Source organism: Gadus macrocephalus, chromosome 1 (assembly GCF_031168955.1).
Source record: "Gadus macrocephalus chromosome 1, ASM3116895v1".
NCBI lineage: Eukaryota > Metazoa > Chordata > Actinopteri > Gadiformes > Gadidae > Gadus > Gadus macrocephalus.
The window spans coordinates 18,318,344-18,345,163 of NC_082382.1; the positions used below are offsets into that span (position 1 = coordinate 18,318,344).

The 26,820-nt window shown below is 46.5% G+C and overlaps 3 protein-coding genes across 4 annotated transcripts in view; all 3 read left to right on the forward strand.

Annotated features, from left to right (window-relative positions):
* The window catches only part of plch2a (phospholipase C, eta 2a), a 46,709-nt gene extending 40,686 nt beyond the window's left edge, over positions 1-6,023 (forward strand). For both annotated transcript variants that reach the window (XM_060056834.1, XM_060056828.1), the window contains one exon: positions 3,045-6,023. In XM_060056834.1, coding sequence (XP_059912817.1) covers positions 3,045-4,867 — 1,823 coding nt within the window. In that variant the 3' untranslated portion in view covers positions 4,868-6,023. The remainder of the gene's footprint in view (positions 1-3,044) is intronic.
* A 2,223-nt stretch (positions 6,024-8,246) lies between these two features.
* Positions 8,247-14,530, forward strand: si:ch211-251b21.1 (uncharacterized protein LOC571720 homolog). Its single transcript, XM_060057443.1, has 10 exons — positions 8,247-8,439; positions 8,674-8,746; positions 10,547-10,578; positions 10,661-10,840; positions 10,933-11,156; positions 11,374-11,468; positions 11,939-12,156; positions 12,277-12,496; positions 13,355-13,605; positions 13,998-14,530. The coding sequence occupies exons 2-10, from the start codon at positions 8,683-8,685 to the stop codon at positions 14,094-14,096; spliced, it is 1,383 nt and encodes a 460-aa protein (XP_059913426.1). The 5' UTR covers positions 8,247-8,439; positions 8,674-8,682; the 3' UTR covers positions 14,097-14,530.
* Positions 14,531-15,272: 742 nt separating this feature from the next.
* LOC132462023 (MORN repeat-containing protein 1-like) overlaps positions 15,273-26,820 on the forward strand; it is a 16,243-nt gene continuing 4,695 nt past the window's right edge. The window contains exons 1-7 of the mRNA XM_060057573.1: positions 15,273-15,482; positions 15,710-15,781; positions 16,078-16,176; positions 16,584-16,694; positions 17,060-17,150; positions 17,466-17,553; positions 26,438-26,534. Of these exons, the coding sequence (XP_059913556.1) occupies positions 15,278-15,482; positions 15,710-15,781; positions 16,078-16,176; positions 16,584-16,694; positions 17,060-17,150; positions 17,466-17,553; positions 26,438-26,534 (763 nt within the window). The 5' untranslated portion in view covers positions 15,273-15,277. The remainder of the gene's footprint in view (positions 15,483-15,709; positions 15,782-16,077; positions 16,177-16,583; positions 16,695-17,059; positions 17,151-17,465; positions 17,554-26,437; positions 26,535-26,820) is intronic.

The following is a 26,820-nucleotide window of genomic DNA, read 5'->3' on the forward strand; positions in this document are numbered from 1 at the left end:
CGTACCGGAGTCCGTACCGCCCGGAGCCGAGCCCAAACACACCCTGCCCCACCTCAGGGCTCAGCCTGAGCCAGGCTTCCAGTTCAGCCCCCAGTCTCTGTTCGGGGCCGTCCCCTTTGGCCCCTCCGACGCCCGGAAGACCCTGGGCGTCCCGGCCGGACGGGGTCCCCTGGACCCGTCCGAGAGGAACGCCCGCAGCTGCAGCTTCCCCCGCAGACGCTTCCCTAACGCCGTCGCCCCCGCGCGGGCCCCCGCACAGGCCCCACCGAGGGCCCCCCCTTCCCCCCGCCACAGCGATCGGCCGTGGGAGAGCGCCCCGCCCCCCGACTACGGCGCGGCCTGTTCGTCCGCCTCCTTCGCCGACGCCACCCCCTGCAGCTCCCTGTTCCTCAGCGACTGCAGCAGCTCCGACAGCTGGTACAGCTTGGGGCAGCTGGGCTCCCCCCACCAATTCCCGCCCCGCACCGTCCACGAGGGCCGCAAGCGCGCCGCAGGCACGCTGCAGCGCGAGATGAACGCCCTCTTCGCCCTGAAGATGGAGGAGTTGCGCTCAAACACGCCCATGTTCTTCGCCGGTAAGGCGTAGACGCTAGACTCCCCCTAGCAGTCGCCCGGGCCCGCATAGGGGTGTTGGCTAGAGCCCTCTCCCTTTGTGAAGACCACCTGTCCCGATTGTGATACCTCTCCCAGTTGGAATACCTCTCCCAGTTGGAATACCTATCTCTGTTGGGAGCCACCCTAGTCTTGTTCACTTAGATGCCATTGTCTCCATTAGTCAAAGTACGAATTTTGATGTGTTCCCTCAATTGTGTGTTTTGACGTATCATACTCAACCAATGGGTTACATTTTACCCATTTAGAAACCAATGCTTGTGAAACTCAACTCAAATAGAGTTGATACCTGTTCCACGGTTTTACTGAATCACACTTAAGTAATCTATACTTTCATTAAGACGCTCTATTCTCCTTTTCCCTAAACACTTCATGCTCACACTCTGCAGATAAGATAACTGGTAAGTCTTACAACCCCAAAGAAAGCTAGAACCTAGCTTTCTACCCTCTTCTGGATCGGATTTAGTTAGGTTTACTCTCCTCTTCTGGGAGAGTTTAAATACGCTACAACCTAGCTTTCCTAACCCTGTTCTCTCGACAAGATTAGGTAGGCTTGAACCTAGCTTTCAACTGTTCTCTTGATTAGGTAGGCTCGAGTATTTAGAAAAGCGCTATATAAAACTGATCAATTATTATCAATATTAAATTATTATTATTATTATCTTTCCACTGTTCTCTAGACCAGATTAGGTAGGCTAGAACCTAGCTTTCCACTGTTCTAGACCAGATTAAGTAGGCTAGAACCTAGCTCTCCACTGTTCTCTAGACCAGATTAGGAAGGCTAGAATCAAGCTTTCAAGTGTTTACTGAAAACTGTATTGCAAGATGAATGAGCTCACATCCACTAGTCCTAGCCGAAGACTCTGAGAGCTCCTCCAGAGTTCAATCCGTTGGGAGATTAGGGTTGGTATGCGTCCAGACGTATAATGGATGCATTCTCATGTTACAGAACATCCTGTTAAGCACAGTTTATGGAAAGCTTTTGGTATTCCTACTGATCCACATGAGAGTTCAGTGCCGAATATTCCTGAATCGCTTTGAATATGATTATGCTTACAAAAGAAGGCTTATTATCAGACTTACTCTTGCCTTGATACTCACACTGTACCGACTTTGAAATTCAAAGGCTGTGATCCTTTTCCTCATTCTCTGATGTGTTTCTCTGTCTGAAGTGCTTTTATCTTCTCCCCTATTCACTGTCCCTCTGCTATCTTAATATCCTAACTTCCTTCTGTCCCTCTTTCTTGCACGCTCTCTCTGCCCCTAGTGCAGAACTGAAGGGATGACCAGAGCCAGGTAAACCTAACCCTGCAATCTTCCCCCTGCGCACTTAGAAATATCAATCCCTAAACCCTCACTGTCCACCTCGCCGTCCCATCCACTTGTTTCACCATGACCTATGACCCTAAGCCTGTGTCGCCTCCGTCCAGTGTGTTAAACAACAACTAAATACTGAAAACATCTGTGAGTTTGATGCCATCAGGTTAAAATGGGGGACCATTAAAACGGGGCAGGACAGTGTCATGGCTAGGGTGTACAACTCCCAGCTGGGTTTGGACCTAGCAGGTACTTGGTCCAATCCCCTTTGTCTGTAGCCCAACCTGTAGAAATCCTTGAGAAATAACCATTATCCGCTCCTCAATGACCTTTATCTGCATTAACTGTAAATTGCTTTGTAATAAAGCTTTAATCCAAAGCCATTTACAGCCACTAACATTGTTTACTCGGTGTATCTAGAATCTAGATACACTGAGTAAACAATGTTAGTAGTTTACTGGGTACTTTCCACGATATTTCCCAAATATATGTTGGTTTGCCCAGTAAAAAGAGAAATTAAGAACACTTTTAGATAACAAGTTGTCCGCAGAAGGTGATAATGGCAGCAAACTCACAAATGTGCACTTTAAGGTTTGGTGCATTGTTCACGTTCTGTTATCCCACCTACACCTGCATGGATCCTTTTGGGGTGGCACTCACTCAAAATGGCGGCTGCGGCAGTCACCAGGGCATCACACCCGCCTCAGGCCTTCTCCTGTCTGTTCATATCAAGTGCTGTGGAAATGCTTCAGGGAAGCCTGCATAGCCCGGGGTTTATCAAGTTAGCAAACAGCCACTTTGTCACTTCAGTGCTACAGGGAGACAGTGTTTTGGTACTGTAACGACATTACACTAACCATGCACTTTTGAATTGCACATCATCTTTCTAAATTAATTCTTTATATTCCCCTATCAAAAATACATCTTCAAATAATTGCTAAATAAATGTTCCAAATCAAAAGTGTAGCTGTATAGCATTTCTGTAACTTCCTGTTTAAGAAGACTCCTAAGAAACAGATTCTCGTATGTGAGAAGTTGCCTCCTGGTCCGTCTATGATCCGGTCCTTCCACCTGGTCGTTCACTGACGGTGCTCCTCTGTCCCCGTCCTCCACAGAGTGTGTTGCAGAGCAGAGACCAGCGGCCCCACTCCCACACCTCCCACCACCGTCCCGCGAGGAGGCCATCGACCGGGCCACCCGCCCCCCCACCTCCAACCCGGCAGCTCCCCCCAACAACCACCTCCACCCCCACTCCTCCGTCTCCCTCTCGCACCGTGCCCTTCCTCCAGCACCCCCACCCTCGCCATCCACAGCAATAACCAACGGTGCCACGCCCATCGCCTCCCCTAACGTGGGGGTGGTGGTGTCGGACGCCCAGCCCAGTCACCCCACCACCAGGGGTCACCCCAAGAAACCCATCGCCCCTCTCTCCAGGACCACCACGTCCCCCGGGACCCTCCTCCTGGCCCATCGTCCCACCTCCCCCGGCGCCCTGCCCCAGTGCGGTCAGGATCCTTGGGTTGCCATCAGCACCTCCACCCCCATCCCCACCGCCTCTTCCTGCACACCTGATCTAAGGCAGGCCCCAAGGACCAACCCCGGAGACGCCCAGACCGGGCCTCTTGGCGGCGTCCCCGCCGCTCAAAGCACCGGTTCCCCCACCGTTCAGAAGACCCCCGTCAGGAGGGCTCTGTTCACGCCGCTGCCGTCCCACCCGCCCGTCCGGCGGTCGAAGAGCGAGGGGCACGTGCTCGCGGCCGTCCTCTCGGACGGCCGCTCGTGCGTGCCGGAGGTGTGCACGGACGCCACCATGAACGACCGGCTGTGGAGCAAGGTGGACCCGGGGAGCCACCGCGACAGCATGTCCTCCTCCTCCAGCATCTCCTCCAGCGACACGGTCATCGACCTCTCCATGCCCAACCTGGTCCGCAAGGGCCTCAGCGGCCTGCCGCCGGGCAGCAGCATCACCTCCTCCACCCCCTCCTCCTCCTCCTCCTCCTCGGCCCACCCGGACTCCCCCTGGGTCAGCTCCTGCCGCTCCTCCTACGACGCCGGCCCCCCTTACGACGGCTCTCCGGTGGCCAAGAGCAAGTCGAACCCCAACCTGTGGCCGGGGGCGTCCCGCCCGGACGACGAGCTCCACCCCCGCCCCCTCGGCACCCCGCGGGGAGAGCCCCCCCGCGGCGACTCCCCCCTGGAGGACTCCCCCGGCGGGCTGACCCAGCGGCGGCACACCTGGAGCCGCCTCTACATGGACGGGCTGAGGCAGCAGTCGTCGTCCGCCGACGCCAAGAGGGCCTCGCTGGCCGCCCCGCCGCCCGCCCCCGCCTCCTCCATGTCCAAGAGCCTGGGCGACCTGACGTCGGACGACATCGCCTGCAACTTCGACAGCAAGTACCGCAGCATCAGCCGCAGCTTCGTGCCGCGGCCCCCCCGCGAGCAGCTCCTCCGCCGGGCGGGCAGCCTGCACGGCGCGCGGCCCCCCAGCTCCCTGACGGAGCAGCTGCGGCGGCTGACGGACGTGGAGCCCCTGACGGCCAGCGACTTCTCCTCCCCGGCCCGCCACTCGGCCGGGCACCGGCCCCCCCCGGAGGAGCAGCAGCAGCAGCAGCAGCAGCAGCAGCCGGAGGAAGAGGAGCCGTTGGCGCGGAGGACGTCGTCCAGGAGCCAGAGCCGGGTGCGCTACATCGCCAACCGGGCCAAGCAGGCCCAGGAGAGGCAGCGGCTGCAGGGCCTGGCGCAGGGCCGCAGCGGGAGCATCGGCAGCCCCATCGGGGAGCGGGGGAACCCCGAGGGGGCATGCTGCGTGGCCCGCAGCCCCTGCACCAGCCACGACCCGCTGGGGCAGCTGGCGGGCCTCAGAGCCCCCCTCCCCAGGCCCCTCAGTGCCCCGCCCGACCCGGACAACAAGGAGGTGTTCTTCATGCTCAAGCTGTGAGGACCGGGGGGGGCCCCGCAGCGAGGGCCGCGGACGCTTTCACATACTGATCAGAAATAGAGCAAGAAACAAACGAGGCGCACACCTGGCGCCAAACCCTGGTGATCTCTGAGACATTGTGGCTGAAGCTGGCTCAGACCATAGAGGCTTTTAATCTTCCATTAAGGCGGTGTCTTGTGTTTGTCACCGGACTTTTAATGGTTGGGACTGATGTGCTAACGCGATGAGCCTCAAGATCAACTCTTCTTTTTTACTAAAGAGAGCATTTGAACAATCCGTCCGAGCACTTTTTTTTTCTGTCTGCACCAAATGTTTTAATAAAGGCCAGAGTAGAGGAGACGAGAGGACAAACATGTTTCTATACGGTTGCTTAACCTTTAACGTGATCAATCCTGTTCGTCCCGATACGTTTTGATGTGAGCATCTAGTAGCAATAGTGCACAAGTTAAAGAAAAAAAAGAACTCTTGTGTCATAGTGCATTTGATGGATCAACATTTCATCTGAACACTTCCAAGTTCGAAGTCTTCAGTCGTAAGTTCCCCTCAGCAATATTTTCAAAATAATGGCGCTAAAAATAATGGCAAAAGGCCTACAAATCCGTACACGTTTCTCCATGGTCTTTTGCTTTGACCAAAACGGGAGGGGATTTCTTCTCCCGCCCTGCAAGACGAAAAAGTCTCTGTTTGTCCTCATTTCACGGCAGCAGACCCCATTTTATCTGAGTGTCTGTTAACACGGCATGTTGCTCCTCAAAGATTTTATACTTTTAATTAGCGGTACGGTCGTTTGCCGCTGCCCTCATTTCCCCTGCTCCCATGTCTTTCTTATTTTAATTTTTTTTTTAAAGTGTTCTGCATGTCTTTAATGCACTGTAATAACTATCTTATCTGCATCGGCTCTTCGTCGTTTTACCAAGAAAAGAGAAAAACTTTTTATACGTTCTTTTTAGACTGTCAGACGGTTCTAGGTCGCAATCCCAGTGTTCCGGCGGGTCTGTGGAAACAGGAATGACTTGTGTCAGCGCACGTTTGTTCGTAGGACTACTGTCTTGGTTGCACAGCAATGCACGTTTGGTGTGTGTGCAACATTTTAGGGAAAATATTTAATTCAGCTCATGTATAATTATGACCTAAATAAACCTGAAATGAACATTAAGATGGGTATCGCGTTGTCTTTATAATAAGGGTTATTTTGTTTAGAAGTACTAGTAGTGACATTGTTACTTGTATTTATATTAATTAGTTAGACACATTCCTTCCCTTCTTACGTCCCACTTTGCATCCCCTCTGTACTGTACACCAACACAGAGAGCAGTAGCAGACGTGTCCAAACCGCTAACACAAACTGAACATGCGGTTAAAAATAGGCCCTGGCCGAGTTGTCATGTAAAGTCTTAGTCTTGGCAAGTTCTGCTGGCTGTTCGCTCTAATTATGGACTGTTCGGGTGACGGTGTTTACCAGCCCTCACCCCTCTCAACCGATGGGCTCCAACACCGAGCACCCAGCCTCCCGCTGGCCCATAGAATGTTCCGCAAACAAAGACTCGGGGCCCCCATTCAGCTTCCAAATGATGGACTCTGTAGCGTTACAAAGCCGCCGTGGTTTCAGATCTGCCCGAGCGTCACAACAAGTCCTGGCTCCGCTTCGCTTGGCTTGACATGACAATCGGTAGCCCTGGCAATGGCCACCTCTGGCGAGCTGTCGCGGGGAGACTCGGGACCCCTTTCCCGGACCCCTTTCCCGGGCCCCCTCGTTCGACCCTGAAGCACAACAACCTCAATTTGGGGGCCCGGGGTCTCGTTCCCGCTGCCACATAAACACAAAAGAATGGCTTCATTAGGATTCTGGGCGCGGGTCTGACTCCTTCTTGAAGCCTGTTTTTATCTGGGCCATTTGGCACAGTCTGGCTCCTTCAACCGAGAAAGCATGAGCACTCCCCCGGGGGCCAAGAAGGGTTAGTTTTTGTTCCAGAGTGAATTAAGCCCCCCCCCTTCATGTCGGGGGATGGGAGAGTGGAAGGTGTGTGCTTACCACGGTGTTTGATGTTGGCCGGTTGCAGAGAGAGGGAACAGGCGGTGGGGAGATGTGCCTCGGCCAGTCCGAGCTACTCTGCATAACTGTAAATGACGTGAGCATTAGGTGGGTGAGATACATGGGCTGGCCTGGAGCTTGAACTGTTATATGTTCTGAAAGTTGGACTGTCATTGGCTGAAATACTTTGAGCAGCATCAATTCATTTAGATGCATTACCCTGATGTTATGCGTTACAGAACCTGGACAAATGGATTTGGCTAAGAAAACACCAGTTCATTGCTTTGTTCATCTTATTTGTCATGTGTTTTAAAAAGTTTGACCATTAACAACTTCCCTGACGCCAAGACCAGTGTGTGTTTGAATCTAGTCCAACAATGCTTTACCATTAAACTCGCCGCTCTTTCTGCAAAAGGGCCCGTGTTTCCCAGAGACCCCAGATGGTTCGCCTCAAATCCCTCCATTTGTGGAAGTTCAGGAAGGGACTCCTGCTCTTCCCTCCTCTAGCATCCACCTATCGGAGCCCCTAGTGAGGTTCCGTGGTAAGCAACGACATTGCGTACCTGACCCGACAGGAAACGGGTCTGAGGAGAATATCTCCAGTGACCTTCTCAAGCTATTTCATGACCGATGTGGGTGATGTCAATCCGATTCCGATGAGAGCGGATGGGAGTGGAATGAGGCCTCCGGTGTGCACATAACTCTCGGAACTGCCCGTCTGGGGAAAAATAAAGTACATCTTCTCTTCCGTCCAACATCCTTCCACTTTTGCCCAAATGAGGATTAACTGGATAGTCGACAGCCAGCTGTATTGTTATCTTTGACAATTGTACAGTTTGTACATCTCAATTTAACCCCAAAGTTACAGCTTTATCGACCTGAGCCAATACATGTTGTGCACTAATCATTCAAACGGCTCCCCTGTGTCATGGAATTTCTGGAAGTTCAGGTAATTTTCCAATCCAAATACCGGACAGGAAATGTCAGGGAATTTGCCAGATTCTTGAGACAAGTCGTGGAATATCATGGAATTAGATCCGCCTCTATACAAAATGATAAACAACTATAGAAGGTATTTCTCCTCCCATTTTTTCACGTTCTGTTCATTGAATAGCTGTACCGATGGGATGATTCTGATCATATATCTGTTTTAACCAGTAACTGATCAGAGTCCTTATTTGTTGAATTAAAAAATACTTTTTCATCAAAAAGAAAATTTCTTATTGTCATACGTTTAAAAAGTTCAAGCCAAACAACTGGAGGCAGTTTGCACAACAATGTTATGCTCCTGCTTCTGTGGTGATTCAGCCCCTTCTCCTCCCCTCTCCTCTCCCTCCCTTATAACCCTGCCTTTTTTTGTCCTGTTTGAGCAACACCCTGACAGTCCCACTCCTGCGACCGGAGACAACACAGAGAGAAAGTGGAGCGCCACTTCCAGCCCCAATCAGTTGACAAGAGGCCGCACACATAGAAATAAGTTCAGTAGAGTTGATTTCTATTTTTTCGATAATTTTTCATCTGTACATTTCTTTTGTCTGAGGTAGGTCATGTTTTTCATACTTTATTAGGATTTTCAAGAAATGGCATTTAATTATTTAAAATAATTCTAGAATTGATTTGATGGACGATATTTTTATAACTTTCCTCCAAAGTACTTTTGGAAAATGAGGAAATTTCGAATGACACCTGCAAAGCCACACCTTTATGTAGCTCTCAATGCAACTTATTTAGTATGGTTTTGTGTATTTGCGGTTTTGTGTCTTTGTTACTTTAGGCCAGCATCATGGAAGGGTACCTGGCAGTTTGTCTGTGTGTCACAGCCCTCATCTCCGCTCCACACACCACCAGTAAGACCTACGCAATACCACTTCTTCTGACTCCTCAAAGCACGCAGATATTCTATGCACACACCTTTTAAGAGTCATATTTTCCCTATAATTATGTTTGTTTTTTGTAAATTGTTTCTGTATTTACCTTGCCGAGCTGTGGTTTGTTATACTTAGTAGAGGATATAACCTCAGATGAATTCCAGGAAATTTTGTGGAAAGAGTTTTGGCCCCTGCCACCAGAATTTAGCTGTTATGTAACGATAAGAAAATAAGAGTCCTTTTGAATAAGAAAATTGGCCTGGAAGAATAATAAAATGTTTCCGTTGTCTAACATCAGATGCTCGTCCAGACAAAACAAGGCCTTTGCCAAAACCAATACCCTGTGTTTTTATATAACCCTTTAACGTCTTGGAATTGGGTTTCTTCAGGTAAAATGTGCATTATTGTGAATTGTGAATTCCAAAAAACAACCTGTGAAAAAGTTGGAGGAAAAATGAAACTATCTGCTTCTTGTCTGAGGTGAAGGGGGGAGGGGGGCGGGGGGGGGAGTGCTTGGGCCAACTGCCATTTCTCACGGCTGAACCGGGATGAATCAACTAACGTTCGGGAGGGTGGAGGAGATGGAGGGGGGGGGGGGGGGGGGTACTGTGGCCTACTGCCATTTCTCACAGAGAGTGAACCGCGATGAATCAATTAACGGTCTGAGGGTGGAGGAGATGGGGGGGTTGGGGTTCCATCGGGCCATGAACTGACAGGCATCTCCGCCTGTCGTACAGGGGTTCATGCCATCCCCTCAAGAGCGGGCTGTCACAGTGTCATGGAGTCCTTCAGCTCCGACGGTTCTGTGAGGGCTGCATCCATGCTGGAGCAGCGGTCCTTCTGGCTCGTCTCCTCACCCCTCACTCTCTCTCTCTCTTTCCTCTCTCGGTGTTCCTTCCCTTGCTTCCTGCCTCTCTTTCTCTCTGTCCATTCTCCCCTTCTCCCATCCTCTGCGTCTATCCTGCATCCTTCCCCTCTCTTCTCTCCTCACTCCCCCTATTTCTCATAACGCCATCTTCTCCCCCCATCTCCTCCCATCCTCCTCTATCCATTTCCTCACTCCACCACCTCCCATCCTCCTCTCCCCCATCTCCTCCCTCATCCTCTACCCCATCCCCACAGTTCTGGCTCTCTCTCCCTCCCTACATCATCGCCCTTCCTCCACCCTCGTCCCACCCGTCAGTCTACTCCGACTGGGTTATGTTATGTCTGAGGCGGACACAGCTCCACGGGGGGTCCCGGGGCCCCAGCCAGGGAAGTCACCCAGAGCTGAATAACAGCGAGGTCACCAGACCCACAGTGGGGCGGACGGGGATGACTAGACCAGTGGGTGCATCATGAACCCTCTCTAATTTGGTTGTTTTCCTCTAGGAGCAATTTTTTTCATTGTTTCCGATTTGGATGGAAATATAATGTTGATACATACATAACAAAAACACAAAAAGAGAGAATAGGTTTGGCCACCACACATTGATTTGTGCAAACCTGGGTATGATTGAAAGCAGCAGTTGTTGTTGTGGTTACAGAACGTAGGTCTTTTCAATGAGAACTGGTATTGTCCTTCTGTTGGCTTTTCACATAGTTCCATGGCAAATAACAAGGATCTGATATGCTTCGTTAGGACTTCAGAGTACCCGGCCTTTAGATCTAAGTGGTTTAAAAGCACAAAAGAGCAAAGAACTGGCTTTCAAACAAATCCGCTTTTAATTTGTGCCGGTGCTAATGCCCAGTTTCTTCAATAGCAGTTTGAGTTGAATTGATTGTTTTTCTCTCTCTTAGGGGCCAAGGAGCTTTCCATCACCACCATAAAGGTATTTATCTTCTCCCTGGTGAACAGGCTAATAAAAATGACTAGCCTTTAAAGTTATCATTTCAGTGTGTTCCTGTCCTCAGGACGACCCATACACCATGTCCCGAGGCTCTGAATTGGAGGGTTACTGCATCGACCTCATCTCCAAGCTCTCCCAGAAGCTGGGCTTCACATACAAAGTCCACCTAGTGAAAGACCAACGCTACGGCGCCCGCGATGCCAGCGGCTCATGGTCTGGCATGATCGGGGAGGTGATGCGAGGGGTGAGTATCTAGGGTCGAACGGCGCCCTCTAGTGACCAATCCTGTTTTCGTGCATCTTTATCCCTGTGTTTTTGGTTCTTTCTGTGCTCTAGGAAGCTGACCTTGCCGTGGCTCCACTGACTGTCACGGCGACCAGAGAGCAGGCGGTGGACATGACCACACCTTTCATGCAGACGGGGCTGAGCTTCCTCCTGCGTAAGGACATGGCCCATGAGGAGCTCAACCTGGGCTTCCTGTCACCCTTCTCCATGGAGATGTGGATTGGGGTTCTTGTCGCCTTCCTGCTCACTGGCATCTGCGTCTTCCTGGTGGCCAGGTGAGCGAGCGCTTCCATGAAACGTCAGTAGAAACGGATGTTCCTCTCATTCAACATTATGATTATACCCTATACATTCCTTCTAGTCCTATCCGAATATCCAATACCCATTTTAACTTGGGTGCGCTGTTATTATAGAAACGAGAAGGTTCCTCTCTGCCTCACTTCGTTCAATACATCCAAAACTCAATCCAATTCTGATATACGGTTTGCTCAGGATCAGTCCTAGAGAGTGGGAGCCAGAGTCCGAGGGGCAAAGCTTCACCTTGGTACACAGCTTCTGGTACATCACTGGGGCCCTCACCCTGCAAGGTAAAGCAGCCCTCCACAAAAGTAATACGATCTAAAAAATGTATATATTTGTCTTGCCTTCGAGTAGATTTGTCACATTGCACTCATTGTATTGCTTTTAACTTAATGTTCAGTTCCAATTGGTTGAACCCTGAAGGCCAAAACATGCTTCTGTATCAAATAACCATTGTCACTGCACAGTGGGTTTCTATGGAGATGCTTGCAGTTATTGTACTTCGCTGGTCATTCGGAGTGGTCCACAATAGGTTTGCAAAAATGTATATTTCAGTCACACCTGATTATCTTCATAATGAAGAAGACGCAGGGCTGTAGTTATATTTTCTGTAGTTACAGGCTGAATAAGTGATGTAGAACCTGTAGTGCTCCTGCGCCAGTGATTCGATCCTGAAGTATAATTTGACCTTAACCCTTAAAACCATGAGGACCTCGCTTCCAGTCAGTCACTATGTTCTGTATTTAATGTCCCCCAGGTGCTGGTCCTCACCCCAAATCGGTGTCCGGTCGTCTGGTTAGTGCCGTGTGGTGGGTGTTTGCCGTTCTGCTGCTGGTCTTCTACTTTGCCAACTTCAGCCACATGCAGCACGCCGATAACAAGCACGTGTCCATCAAGAACTTTGAGGACCTCTCTCACCAGGACGTCATCGAATACGGAACGGTGGAAGGTGGCTCCTCAATGTCCTTCTTTAAGGTGTGTTGATATCGTGGGTTCAGTCCCCAGCCTACCTACTTTAGGCATCCATGAGCCAGATGCCTTAACCGAGAAACCTCAGTAAGAGAGCCAATTGTTAACAAGTCTTTTCTTTGGCAGAATTCAAACAACCCAGTGTTCCGGCGTATCTACCAGCACATGGAGCGCGGTAATACCTATGTGGCCACCATGGAGGAAGGCATTACTCGTGCTCAGGAGGGGAACTTCGCCTTCATCGGCGAGGCGGTGTCTCTGGACCTGGCCACGGGTCGCTACTGCACGCTGACACGCTCCGAGGAGCTTGTGGCCATGAGGGCCTACGCCATCGCAGCACCCGTTGGTAAATGCTTGCCGCCTCACACAGCTACTAAGTGATTGTTTTTATTAGGTACAGGTCATTAAGGAGCAGGTAAGGATTAGAGATATCTTGCCCAAGGATGCCTACAGGTAGGCTGTGGATTTGGGGGTTGTGAAGCCAGAGCCTTTCAGCTAGGAGAAAAGGATCTGACAAAAAGACATCCTGACACCGACAAAAACAAATCATAACCGCTGATCATATTTATTATTGTTTCATGTCAAGAACTTTGTGTCCTGCTGGATCCTCTTGTTCCTCTTCCTCCCCTCTCCTGATTGGCTGAAGCCCCAATGTTGCTCAAGGCACCTACCAAATAGGTGAGCAAACCGCAGATTAACGGGCAGACTGACTCAGTCGGGGAGACGGGTAGGATCTGGGATGAAGTCTGATCTGATAGCAGAGTTTTCATGTGTCGGCCATCGCCCGATGATGCAGCTCGGTGAAAGACTGATCGTCCAGACCAGTAGTATGTACGTTGGCCGAAGTTGGCCCGACTTTAAAAGTCACTTACTGGGTCCGGGGCTTCAATATACCTGCAGGAATCCTAGAGAATTGCGCCTAGCCCCCACCTGCTCCAAAAAGACATGTATCCTATTGCAAGTCGCTTAATGTTTGTCGCTTTGAATAAGAGCACCTGCTAAACGACTAATGACTACTATTTAGTCAAATGACTCTAGAGTAAAATTACCAAATGCTAAATAGCTCTTCTGATAAAGGTAACAAGGCCTTGAACGAGGCCTCCTAAGCCCTGGACCTTCCTGGCTGGGAGGTTATTTTCTCTTCCCTCAAAGTTCACCACACCTCGGCCCCTTGTTTCCTTCCTTCCTCAACTTCCTTCCTTAGATTCGCCGCTGGTGAAGAACCTGACGGTGGCCATCCTGCAGCTCAGTGAAGGCGGGGAGCTCACCTACCTGCGAGACAAGTGGTGGCCCAACAACTGCCGGGAGGGCCAGGATGATCACTCTGCCAACGCACTGGGGCTCCAGAACCTGCTGGGCCTCTTCCTCCTGCTGGGGCTGGGCCTGGCCCTGGGCCTCCTCATAGCCCTGCTGGAGCTCCTATCCAAGGCCCGGAGCCTGGCCAAGGATGGGAAGGTAATGGTGACCGTAATGGGTGGTGACACGTTCCAGGTTCAGAAGGAATGGCGGAAACAACTTCCCCCCATGATATACAAGGCTGTTACACAGCCTTTCATAATGTGCTCTATAATGACAGCCCACGTGGAAGCGTCAACACAGATTAATCAGCCGACGGGTCGGTACAGACAACCGGGTGGGATGTTATGTCAATCCATCTACAACACCTGGTGGTAAAATGTGAGAATTTTACCACACCTGGTGCTAAAATAGAGACCCTTTAACTGGTCAGTTGAAAAAAAATAAATAAATCCAAATATAATGGTGACTCAGTATTGTCCAGCTTCTTCAAGGTTGTGTGTGTTGTGTTTAAATGTGTTTTGTGTGTGTTTCTCTGTTTACCCCTCCAGAAGTCGTGCTGCTCAGCGCTGTCCACAGAGTTAGCTCAGCGTTTCAGAGGCGGGGCGGAGAGCGCGGACCAGGAGATCGCAGATAAGAGCAAGGCGTAACAGAACGCCATCAGAGTCCAGATGCCCGGACGCTCATAGTGGAGTTTCAAAGTGGAAGGAACTAGGCCGAATGTAGGACCTCATTCTGAATGGAAGCAGCTATAACTGACAGAGGTTATTTTTTCCCCAGTGAGAATAGGTATTCCATTCCTATAGATTGCTTTTATTAACCGTTCAAGTAACTGTGAATGCACCATGTCAAACGATGTCAACGTTCAAATATTTTGTCACTGTAGGCAACTATTTAGCAGGGCAAATTAGCCATATCCAATGCTATCAAGAAAGTTTGTTATGCAATGAAAAAAACCTATTGTAAGGTGTTACATATTCGCTAGGCTATAGTGTGACAGCAAGTATCCATAGGCAAGAACAACTTCAGCCTACAAAGTATGATTATCGGCATTTCACATTAAATAAAGGATTGATGAAATAAAGAGTTTTGTGAAAGTGGTATGCTTTGGAAACATGAACTACTATAATGGCATGTCAAATGTTTAGAATATATATAACGTACATATATAATATATATAAATATCTAATATATATAATGTTTACCACAGCCATAGTTTACTTACTTTAAAGAGGTAAGTTATGCTTTTTCGACTTTTATGACCTATAAACGTTGTTATAATGATTGATAGTCATGTTTAACCATACTAAAGTGTAAAATAATGATGTACATGCATTTCGACGTATTCCCTGCTGACAGTCTGGGGTGGCTGTGCAGAGCGCTAAACACTCGGAACAACGTTTGCGATTCACTTATTCACATTTCCGGGAAATCATCTACGTGGACGCACTCCTGCCACGCCCCCATATGCCTGGTCAAATCTGCCCACTCTGCCCCCGCGCGGGGGTCTTCCGGAAGGTAACCAATCACAACGGAGTGGGGTTGGCAGGAGTGGGGCGAGGGGGCGGAGAAGGACGAAACCGAGCGTTGACAGAGAATGCTGAAAGCGCTCAGATGAGAGGAAGAGTTTCCTGAAAAACTACATCGTTTTTTGTGCTGTGATTTGTGTGAGGTTGCGCTATAGGAGTCATTAATAATAAATTAAGACCAGAAAATTAGCATAATAGGGGTTCTTTAATGAACTAACGTTTGGCCTTTATGCAGTACAATGACCATTTACATTTCTTACATTTTTTATATATTTAAAATTATTTCACCTTATTTGACACCCATGTTTGAAGACGAACAAAGTATAGCTTATGTATGCCTCTACAATTTACCTTCGTTTATTGGTTTTATTAGTTTTGCAACTCTTTATTGTTGCAAAGCGGAGTTGCAGTTGCTATGGATCCGCGTTGTCATGGACGCAATCAAATTAAAGATGGAGTCCAAGAAAGCGAACTATGTCGGAGAGGTCTCCAATCAAAAACGTCATGGTAAATACATTACTTTTAGTTTTAGAGAGTATCTCCGGTTAAGCTTGACAGTGCTTGTTATAATCCTACAAAGTATGCCTAATATTCATTGAATCATCAATTAATGTATAAAGATATGACAATTGGTCGATTTACAATCCATGTGACCAAGGTATCGTTAGAGTTAGCGAGAGATAGTGTGTTATTAACTATCTTGGCTAACTCAAGTCCCATCAATATCCCAATAGGCTACGGGAAATATGTTTACCCAAACAGCTTTTTCCTCTATGAAGGGGAATGGAGCATGGGGAGAAAGCACGGTGAGTTAAGTTCTCACCCAGACTACATCTTAAACTTGAATATCTCGTCTAACGTTCATGTGTAGATCTGAATCACAAAGTTAGGCATTTTCAAATGTCTGTTCATCCTACGAACAGTTTGTTCAAGCAAATACTCAAGTCTTTATGAGATAGAGAATTAATCTGTTTTTTTTTCCTTGTGCGGGTTACTGATTAAACAAGCAAGGATTATGTTAGGGTTGTGGTGTAGATTATGGATTATGTTATGTGTCTTTATTGACGGGTATATATTGCCGCTGGTTCTTGTTTTGGAGCAGGCCTTGGCAAACTGATGATGAAAGATGGCAGTTTTTATGAGGGGGAATTTATCTGCGGGGAGATTGAAGGAAGCGGCCTGCGACACTGGGCTAAAACGGGTAAGATGCCTTCAGGGTCTCGATGTTAATGTTGATTATGCCTGAGTTATACGAATCATAGCAGTTATTACGCCGCTGACATGATATTGTCAGTAAAAAAAAGAGGACTGCACACATATGGCAACCGTCTGCCCTTAAGTTATTGGGTAACGATATTAAAGTGGTAATAACATATTCTATATGATAAATGTATTTTAATGAGAACCTTTCTGTTATTCCAATTGTTCCATATATTTCCCTCAACTAAATCTACAGTACTGTATACAGTAGTACTAAATAAACAGTTTTTACATCTTATTTATGCATATGTTTGTTATACTCTTCTATATTAATTTAGTTTTGACGTAAACAAACTGATATAGCTATTCAAACCAGGCTCATATGTTTATTCAACGTCTGTTTTGAAGGGGATTCTTACTCTGGAGAGTTCAAACAAGGTGAGCTCCATGGCTTTGGAGTACTGCAGAGAGCCAGCGGTGAAACATATGAAGGACAGTTCTGCTGCGGCCTCAGAGAAGGTGGGGAACGCATTGACGAGGAAACACTTGTTATAAATTTAGTCCCAACTTTCCAAATCCCTTTGGCTGTGACGATAATCCCACATAACCTGGAGACGTATATATTGGGTATGAAATGGCCCCAGAAGTAATTTCTTACAGGATTTGTGTGTACAGAATTTTATATCTAAATATATGTGCATATAATAATACATATTAGAGAGAGAGAGAGAGAGAGAGAGAGAGAGAGAGAGAGAGAGAGAGAGAGAGAGAGAGAGAGAGAGAGAGAGAGAGAGAGAGAGAGAGAGTCAGTCAGTCAAAAGGGGGCTTCAAGTAGTAGGGACTTTATTGTCATTACACATGTTTAAAATTAACAAAATCCTCAGGTCACGGATCCCTGACTGATTCGGATGGCCATGCCTATCTAGGCTCCTTTCACCGGGACAAGAGACACGGGGAGGGCCGCATCGAGTACAGGTAGGAACCCTCTGACCAACAGTGTTTTCTGGGTTGTGTACAGGAGGTACCGCTGCATGTGGAACAAATTTAGTGATTAGAATCCTTTGACATATGAAAACAACAAATAGGTGTGCTGATTGATTTATAGGTTCATATTTCTTTAACAGGAATAGTGGACATTGGGTTGAATATTACACCGTAAAGTCAGTCTTACTTTACAACGCATCAAAATAATTATATATCTTTACTGAACTTAAACAATATTCATTTATTGGAGTTACATTCCGATTCAAAATGTGGCTTGATTCCGAGTGCTACGCTTTTATTTTGTAGTAACGGGGACCAGTATGAAGGAAGTTGGGTCCTGGACCAGAAGCAGGGCCAGGGAGTTCTGCGCTGTGTGGACGGATCTCTGTACGATGTGAGTCTCTGCTGTGGTGCACCAAACACTAGCCTATCCTCCACGTCCATCTTAAATGTATTTGCCCCTTTCATTTAAAAGACTCACAAATCTTTTACTATTAAATGACTATAATAAGTAGTTCGGATTACGTTGATGGTAACTTTCACTTGGTCTTAAAATGGGATAACTCCTTTACCTGTGTGCGGCCACTTGGGGGAGCTGTTGTTCTTTTAATTAGATGCTAATTCTGAGGTCAGTGAGGCAGATCCACATATGGTGGTTTTGACAGCTCGCTAGCTGACTATGTGGACACATAGTTAGCCATAGGACACTTTGATTATGGGACAATATTTGTGCAATGATAATTGGGCAAAGCATGTTTCCCTAGGCTCTGCAAGCTATCTTAGGGTAAGGCGTCTCATCAAACACAAAGTGTCCTATAGTCTAGTAATCGTCTTGATGGCTTGAGTCTACTCTGCCGTGTATGACTGAGCTATATAGGTATGAAAGGGAGTCACATGTAAGTTTCCTGGTCCCTGTATTCCAGTTTTGGACTGCAGATCGACAGGGGGGCAGCAGATCTAGTGAGCCTTCCCTGCTTCATTGTGGAGCTTGTAGTTATAAAGTGTTTCTCGACCCAATGTGCATTCCTCCACTGGTAATTAATTTCTTGCAATGCCAAATTATAATTGTGTAATATTCTCTTTATTGCACAGGCCTAATTAGTGCCGTAGCAGAGGATTTTCTATTTGATTAATATAATAATAAGGCTACATCAATAATGGTATTCTCTGGTATTTTTCAATGCAAGGTCAAACATTACAGTGTCTGCTGTAAATACAGTATATAATACTACTACTTCTAGGATTTTGATCATCCGGTAGTTGGGAGTTATCTTGAAAATGCTCTTGTTATTTATACATTCAGATACTACAAATAGACTTCTAAAAGGTCTAACACTGGCATTGTTAAAATGTCAGGGATATCATCGTACAATTTACGCTATGCATATTATTTACACTACGCGCATTATATCAAATCTTGACTAGTCCAAGTTTTTGAGATATGGGTCAAGTTTGTGCGTAATTTAACTACCATGCAGCACAACGTCAACATTATTTACACCATCCGTGTGTTTCTGATGTCCGTGTTATTTAAACCAGGACCTTTGGTGTGTACGGAGACCCATTTAAGCTTCACACTCCTATTTAGCTAGTTTGGTTTCTAGAGAGTATGTGCGAGAAAGCAAAAGAGGTTGTCCATCACAATATTCTGAATCAATAACTTTGTGCTCTGTTGTGTATCTTTGATAGTTCTCACCTGACCGAATGACCAGTGCTGCCTTGTCTAGCAGCAGCTGGGCCATCTTTCTCAGTGTATTCTAACCTTTCAGTCTTTTGGTTCTCCGACTTTGGCATTTTGACAATTTCACTACAGTTCTCGGCTCGTTAATCCAGACCCCCGCGTAGTTCTGATGTCGCTTAAGGGGTTGCAAAAAATCTTTTCTTTTTTTGCATTACCAATGTGGTGCATAGTGGGGCCATTCATTCACATGAGATGTGTCGCAATGACCACACTAGAGTATAAATGGTGAAGGGAGAGATGGATAGACATGTACGCATTCACCAACCCGTTGGCTTGGGGGGGAGGGCGGCATCAGCCCTCTTCCCATGTTGGCCGGGCCTGCCTGAACAACCCCCCTCCCCCCACAACCTCTCCTCCTTCTCCTGGCGGGCCCCAAGTACACGAGGCGGAGTGGGCTGCACTGGGGGCCCCTAGAGCAGGAAGTGACAAAGAGTGATTGGGTCCGGGGTGGCTTACACCTGCTGCTGTACAGGAACACAGGAGGGACATTAGGAAGAGTGCCATGCTATTGCTTGAAATAACCATTTGTGTTTTTTAACAAATTCTGTCCAGACTCCTCAGTTTAAACCATGCCGCCCGTAGCCACCCTGCTTCATCCATGTTAATTGATGGTTGCAGACGTAACTGTCCTTTTGAGCTTAAATAAAATACAATCTGTTCATTAATCCCAGGGATAATAAAGTACACCTGATAGTAAACTAAGCGAAATATGGGGGACATAATACAGGACAGTGATAAGAAAAACTAATATTTATTTTATAAAGAGTTTGTTAGACTTAATTAAGACTTTAATGTCCCCAAGGTGCAATTATTTTTACAACAGTAGTCATAGTAGTACAATACAAAACAAAATATAAATAGATCATTCTAGCATCATAATCATCAGAGATAGAACGCATAACATGTAGGACTCTTACTGAAAGTGAACATGAGGCAAAATCAATGGTGTAATCTGGTCAAATGAATATCAATTAATGAATATCAAAGCATCCCAAAGTTGGCGTGGGTCATAACCATGGGCATAACACGTAGTTGGAACTCGCCATATACAGGGTGGGAATCTGAATAGCCTTAGCCTTCCAAGTTGCTTTCCCATGGTAAAGGGGTGAGAGATCAGGCATGGTCTCACCAATGATCCCCGGGGCTGACCTTCACTTACATCTGGCACTCATTTGAGCTCCGTAGGCTCCTTGCTCCTTGGGTGTCAGTATTTGCATTAAAAACAAATACCCACTTTTGCATCAAGAAATCAAGAACAACATCCGAGCTTCACTTTAAAATGCACACAAACATATTAAAAGTAGAAGCAAATTCAACGGGCCCTGATGGTATGGCAGCTACAACCTGATCCTAATGGAACATGTTGACATATCCCGCCATTAGAGTTATTATTGATTTCAGCAAAACCGCTGGCCATTTGTGCAGCCAGGTTAGGATGTTCATTGGAAACACTGTGTGTAGAGGTTTTTTAATTTATAATTTTTAGGGAATGCTGCAACCACCGTTTTCATTACTATTACCGCGGATTATGTTGACATAGAACCCCTTTAAACCACCCCAAAGTTGGTGTCTAGTTGTATATCTCTTTATGTTGTGAACAACAACTTAATGACATGCATTATTTGGATCATAGTAGGTAAAAGTGTTTTATTGTTGTATCGTTCGCAGGCAGTGAGATCTGCCTGCAATCGGTGTTCTGATCAGCATCAAGGGTCAGTCTCAGCAGCCTAATCACCCACAGAATGTTCCAGATGGTGAGCTTGGTGTACGTGTGTGTGTGTGTGTGTGTGTGTGTGTGTGTGTGTGTGTGTGTGTGTGTGTGTGTGTGTGTGTGTGTTTACTGACAATACCCTCAGAAAAAGGTCTATCTGCTTGCGCAACGATATTTCCTGGACTGCACAGATCACATATTTTACAAAAAGGTTTTAGCAAATGCTGTAAAACCTTTTATGTCCTAAAGTGATGATTTGCTTTTACCCCCCCCCAGGTGCATATAAGGTGCATAAAAAGGAAACTGCTTGGGCCTTCACCTGGCATACTTTTCCTATCACAGCTCAACTTTTGCTTTCTCCCGGGGTGGGGCTGATCAAGACAAGGTCAGAGAGAGAAACTGAAGACAGGTATTGCGCAATCATGTGTAACGGGGGAGGAGACCAACTTCTAGGTGGCAGCGTCAGCCAAAGCGCCATGACGTCAGCCCTGTCATTTCCAAGGCAAACAGTGTCCCTGTGAGATGGGTGTGCCAGTCACTTGCTAATGGCCATTTCTGATGCTATAACTATGCATAGCGCTGAGAACAGGTTTTCCTGCAGATGTGAGGAAACCACTCTTCTTCCATAGCCATAATCATTTGAAACCCTAGCTCAGGACGCCAGCAGGCAGACGGTGAAGAATGTCGAGCCCTGATTTCGGGTGCATCTCTGACGTAGTGCGCTGTGTTGGCAGAAATAAACCCAAAAAGGCTTTGCCTGATGGCTGATACTCTCTGGTCCCTGTCCAGTGCACCCAGCAACACCGGGATCATAACTCAATAGCTTCATGCCAAGTGGGTTTAAGCCTATGTTTGGTCAAAGTCACCCAACCTATTACCAAGCAGCCTGAACCCAGCATTTGGGTGATCAAATTGACCAATCATAATTTTTGGCCAAACAAGTTTTTTCAAGTTGATAAGGACTTGTGATTTGATATATAGGTGTCATAAAATTGGGCCTCTAAGGCCCTTGTAGACTGTAACTATTAAGGGGGTGATACAAATTAAAATGTAGTTGAAAGATGGCTAAAGTTAGATAGCAGGGCCTTCAACTTGACAACACGGAGAACCTAATCTTGATCCATACCACAATAGCCCAAAAGACCTGCACCATGCTGTTGGATGAGAATGGTCACATTTATACCCCCATTTCTGAGAAATTCATTTTTAACATCATTATCGCCGATTTCAAAACCCTAGGCTAATCTCAGAAAGCCTGCTTCACATGTTTATCTGTTGAAGGCATAACCTTCAGGTGATGGCAGGGCTATTTGCAAATGATCTGCAAATAGACAGAAGGATTAAACATGTAAATCTCATCACTCAGCCATCTGCCATCACTCACAACGCTTGTCATTTAAGAAACTTTCAAAAGTAGAAATGCCTTCTACGACCGGCAGTAAAGCTGGCAGGATGGCAAGCATAAAATCCGGAATTGATTGCACTTCCTTTCTTACAAATAATTTTGAATTTCAAATATGAGGTGGGGGAGAGGAGGTAAAGGCAGACGGAGATGGACGTAGACATAGCCAGTAATTAGAGCGATGATTTATAACCCAGCAAGGAAACCCAATGGTAAGTCGATTTATATCATTATATTATTTGCTACTTACTTAACATGTATTTAATAATTACAAAAATAGTTTGTTAACATGCTATACATTTTATAAAAAAACTTGAATATTTTGTGTTGCTCTCCATATTATCATGGAGAGAACCTCATTACAACATATCAATGGGTATACTTCCAAGAAACCGAGTTACAGTCCTTTTCTATTATTATGTAGGGTTAGCTATGACAGCTATGGAATGGATAACCATTTTTCTAATATCAGGTTGGTGCATTTCCTTTTAAATCATCTTTGGATGTTTGCATTAAAGGTTCAATGTGTTTTTGAGCAAATGGTCTTACCAAAGGATGTTATATTTGTTCATGTTTATGTACTTTTTCTGTTTAGCACATTGTCATTCACAATTGCTATGAATACTAATAGTAAATAATGTGTTCTTATTTTTCCCGATACCCGGACTGTGTACTAGCCCATCCTTATGTGCCCACTACCGCCAACACTGCTTGTGGAAAAGCCCCTAAAATGGTCTAATGCGCAGCACTACTGCAGAGAAAAGGGTTTCGACCTGGCCACTGTAGACAGCATGGGAGCAATGAAAGCCTTGCAACCCCTGATCGGCAAACAGAGCTATGTTTGGCTAGGCCTCCATGGTGGTAATCCGATGAGGTGGTATTGGTCCCTGGCAGACGAGGATTTCTACAAAGAGGGCAAGAGAGATTACAGTAATTTTTCGTTAGGTGCGGATAATTATAGCCTAGTGACTTCCAAGGATGGCCAGTGGTCATCTACGAATGACTCTTCTAGCTCCTTCTTTTTCATATGTTATGATTGTAAGGAATCAGCTGTTACGGACAAACTAATGAAATATCTTAGAAATTCTCGTGATTATTGACCACACACATTTAAAAAGAACGAGATGATAGTATGCACACGATCAGATCATTGTATGTTTCAAGATGCAATCAAATTTAAATGAGTTACACACGTCCCTAATAATGTCTCTTTCTTTCAGCTAACAAAGAAGGTCGAGACCGATATGTCCTAGTCCCTAAGCTGAGTAGGGTTTTGGCCGCAGGACATACCACACAGACCTAGTCAGCATAAGGAACCCAGCAGAGAACCAGGTGGTCCGAAAAAGAAAAAGAAAAACATGCACTGACCATGAATAATGGTTTGGTGAGGCATAGAGCAAAATGTTTTTGGTTGTATATTGAGATGCAACAGCGGACCGAGGGACATAAGATAAGGTCTTCACCAAGGTGCAGTGTCATCAGGGAGCCTGTGACACTTTAAACTGAGCCACTGAACCAGGGGAACAACAACATCTCACTCATGTGTATCGTTGTATGACTATGGGCACATATTTGATGAGGGAATGACTATGAGAAATTTGTTTGATTGAGACCTCTGTTGTCCCACTTCCACTACTTTAAACCCTAGTCCGATACTGGCCTTATACTTCAAATATGAACCTTGTTGATGTCTCAAAAGACTATATTTTATTAAGGTGGTAGACATGTGTGTTGGAATTTGATTAAACTAGGTTCTATAGATTGTATTTTAATCTTAAATATATATCCATCCATTTTGAGCATCTTGCATTATTATAATAATATAATAATAATATTATATAATAATAAGCATAGCTATTATTCCCAATCAGGCGAAACATGTCTATGCTGGTTGTATGTGTAGATTGCTTTAAATATTAAGAGGGTGTGTAAATAGTGAATAGGAAGCATGGATTACAATGTTATGCTGCCTTTCAAGCCTTTTACAGTAGAATTTACAGTAGCTCAGAAGCTAGCAGCAGCTTACGTATTATCATAATCATCGACTGTTCCATCATTTACAGTTATGAGTAACAATTATATATTGCTATACTATGCAAAAATATGCTTTTGAAATGATTTTACAGTAGCTCAGAAGCTAGCAGCAGCTTATGTATTATCATAATCATCACTTGTTCCTTCATTTACAGTTTTGAGTTAGAATTATATAATGCTATACTATACAAAAATATGCTTTTGAAATGATAAAATATTTAGATTTCAAATAAAACTCAACAAAGTCAATATTTGGTGTTAATTTAACCTTTTTCTTAAAGATAAGTTTAAATGAGCCCTGAAACTCCCCTCTTTCTGTGGATGGATTTGGAGATGTATGCTGGGTGGATAAATGAAAGGATTATAGAGGCTGGATGGATAGATGAAGGATGGATGATCAGTAGGTAGGATGGAAGGACAGCTCCTGTACAGTTAACTCACCCTATCCCCGCCTTTCTCCTGATCATAGCTATTTGCACAACGGTAAGAACCGCAGTCTTTGGTAGGCACCACAGCCTATTGTTCAGGCACAAACTCCATGTTGCTGTTGCAGTGCATCTGCTTGGCAAACACAAGGTCTCTACCAGGAAGCTCTCTCTCTGCAGACTCAAACCCCACTGGGTGGATGACCTGAGTCTGAACCTCCTAATCATTCTCCGGGCCTGATTGATTTAGCTTCTTCTTTAGAAGGGGATGGAAGAGAGAGAGGGAGAGAGAGATGATGGAGAGAGAGAGCGGGAGAGAGAGAGAGAGAGAGAGAAACAGGGAGAGAGAGATGTTATTGATTGACCCAGTGTATTTCTCCAGACATCTGTCTGGAGAAATACAAATGCAGCCAAAACAGGGATGGGTGCTAACCTATCAGGTGCTAACTTAGCAGGTGGTAGCTTAACAGCCCCACTATGCTAGCTAGTGTAGTAGGAATGCTGTGACGGGGATAACATGGCGCAGCAGAGCTAGTGCAGCAGTGATAGCATAGCATGGCTAATGTGGCAGTATTAGCTTAGCAGGGTAAGCATATTACGTGCTGGCGTGGTGGGCCTAGTGTAGCATATTAGCTTAACATTTTCTAGTGCACTAGTGGCTAGCGTAGCGGGGCTAGCTAGTGCACAATCATCAGCCCCAGCCTGGAGCCAAGACACCTGCTTAATAGTGGTTCAACAGATGAATCCCTAAACCCCCAGATTTCCTGCCATCCCCCCACCCCCGCCGCGGCCCCAATTTTTTCTCTCCCATCATCAGCACTTTAATGCACCCACACGCATGTGCACACACACACACACACACACACCCCAACCACATGCTCACACACACCCTGTTTTCTTTCAAACTTTTCATATAAATATAATCACTCTGTTAAGATCATGATGACTCATCTGCATTCAAATAAAATCAAAAATACTGTACAGTGAACTGTCTCTGTTTCTCTGCATCTCTCACTCACACGCTCTTGGCTAAATTTTTTCTTTACATTTTCACAACTTTTTTCTCTTTTCTTCTCATCTCCCCCATCATCTCTCTCGGAACCTTTCCTTTTGCTGTGTTCCCTCTCTCTCTCTCTCTCGCTCTCTCCCTCTCTCTCGCTCTCTCTCTTGCTCTCTCTATCTCTCTCTCTCCCTCTCTCTCTCTCTCTCTCTCTCTCTCTCTCTCTCTCTCTCTCTCTCTCTCTCTCTCTCTCTCTCTCTCTCTCTCTCTCTCTCTCTCGCTCTCTCCCTCTCCATCATCTCTCAATGTCTCTCTCCCTCAGCCATGGCCTAGTTTTCTGCTGGGCCCATTCGAAGCCTGTAGCCCGGGGCCTGTTGATGTGATCGGAATTACAAAGTCTAATGGACACGTCACCACTTTGAAGTGCGGGCTTGAAGAGCTTTGAGTCTGCTTGCTCCCTGGGATACGCCAGGCAAAGTCTACGCATTGATCCCTCTCAATGTGTTTGACTTTGACGGCTTCTCCCTCTCCTCCCCGTCCCCCCCACCACTCTCTTCTGCCTTCCCCCATTCCTCTCACATTCATTCTCTTTACCCCGTGATCTGGATTATCTTTTTGTCTCTCAATTGCGCTCAAGCACGAACAAAAACCCTACGCAGGCATTCCTGCGTCTTGCATGCTTTAGCCTTGATGCGCAGGCTACCCTGTTTCTCTCTGCTGTTAAGCTTCTCTCGTCACTCTGGGAATGAAGGTGCCTGCTTTTCTATCTTCCTCAATGGAGTCTCTTTGACTCAATAAGTCCAAGTCCTGCTTTGTGGGAAACCGAAACACATGGCGATCTACCACAGTGTCTGTGTTTTTAGACCTAGATTCCCATATTTGTTTATAATGCTGAATATATAGTTTTGTATAGTTATGTTGACGTAAGTTGTGTGTATCTTATCAGCGGTCCGTCATGATTGCAGGGCCAGTGGCGTAACAACCTGTTCAACGGCCAGGGAATCATGATCCATACCTCTGGGATGGTGTGGGAAGGCATTTGGACCAACGGCAGGCCCTTGGGTGAGTCCCACAAGTTCTGATGTCCACAGCCGAGCTGTGGTCAGCCTTGAGTAGGATGACCCAATCCCAGAAACTCTTCCTGCTTCTTTATTTGCTGTAAGTCACTTTGGAAAGAAGCTTTTGATCGATGGCATGATAGTGAATAGGGGGTGTTCATGCTCCATCTCCACTCCTCCACCTCCACACCAACTCCTGCTCCACCTCCTCCAAATCCACCTCCTCCCAGCCACAAGTATGAACATCAGCTTGACTCCTGGGAATGCTCGGACCACCCTTTAGTCCCACA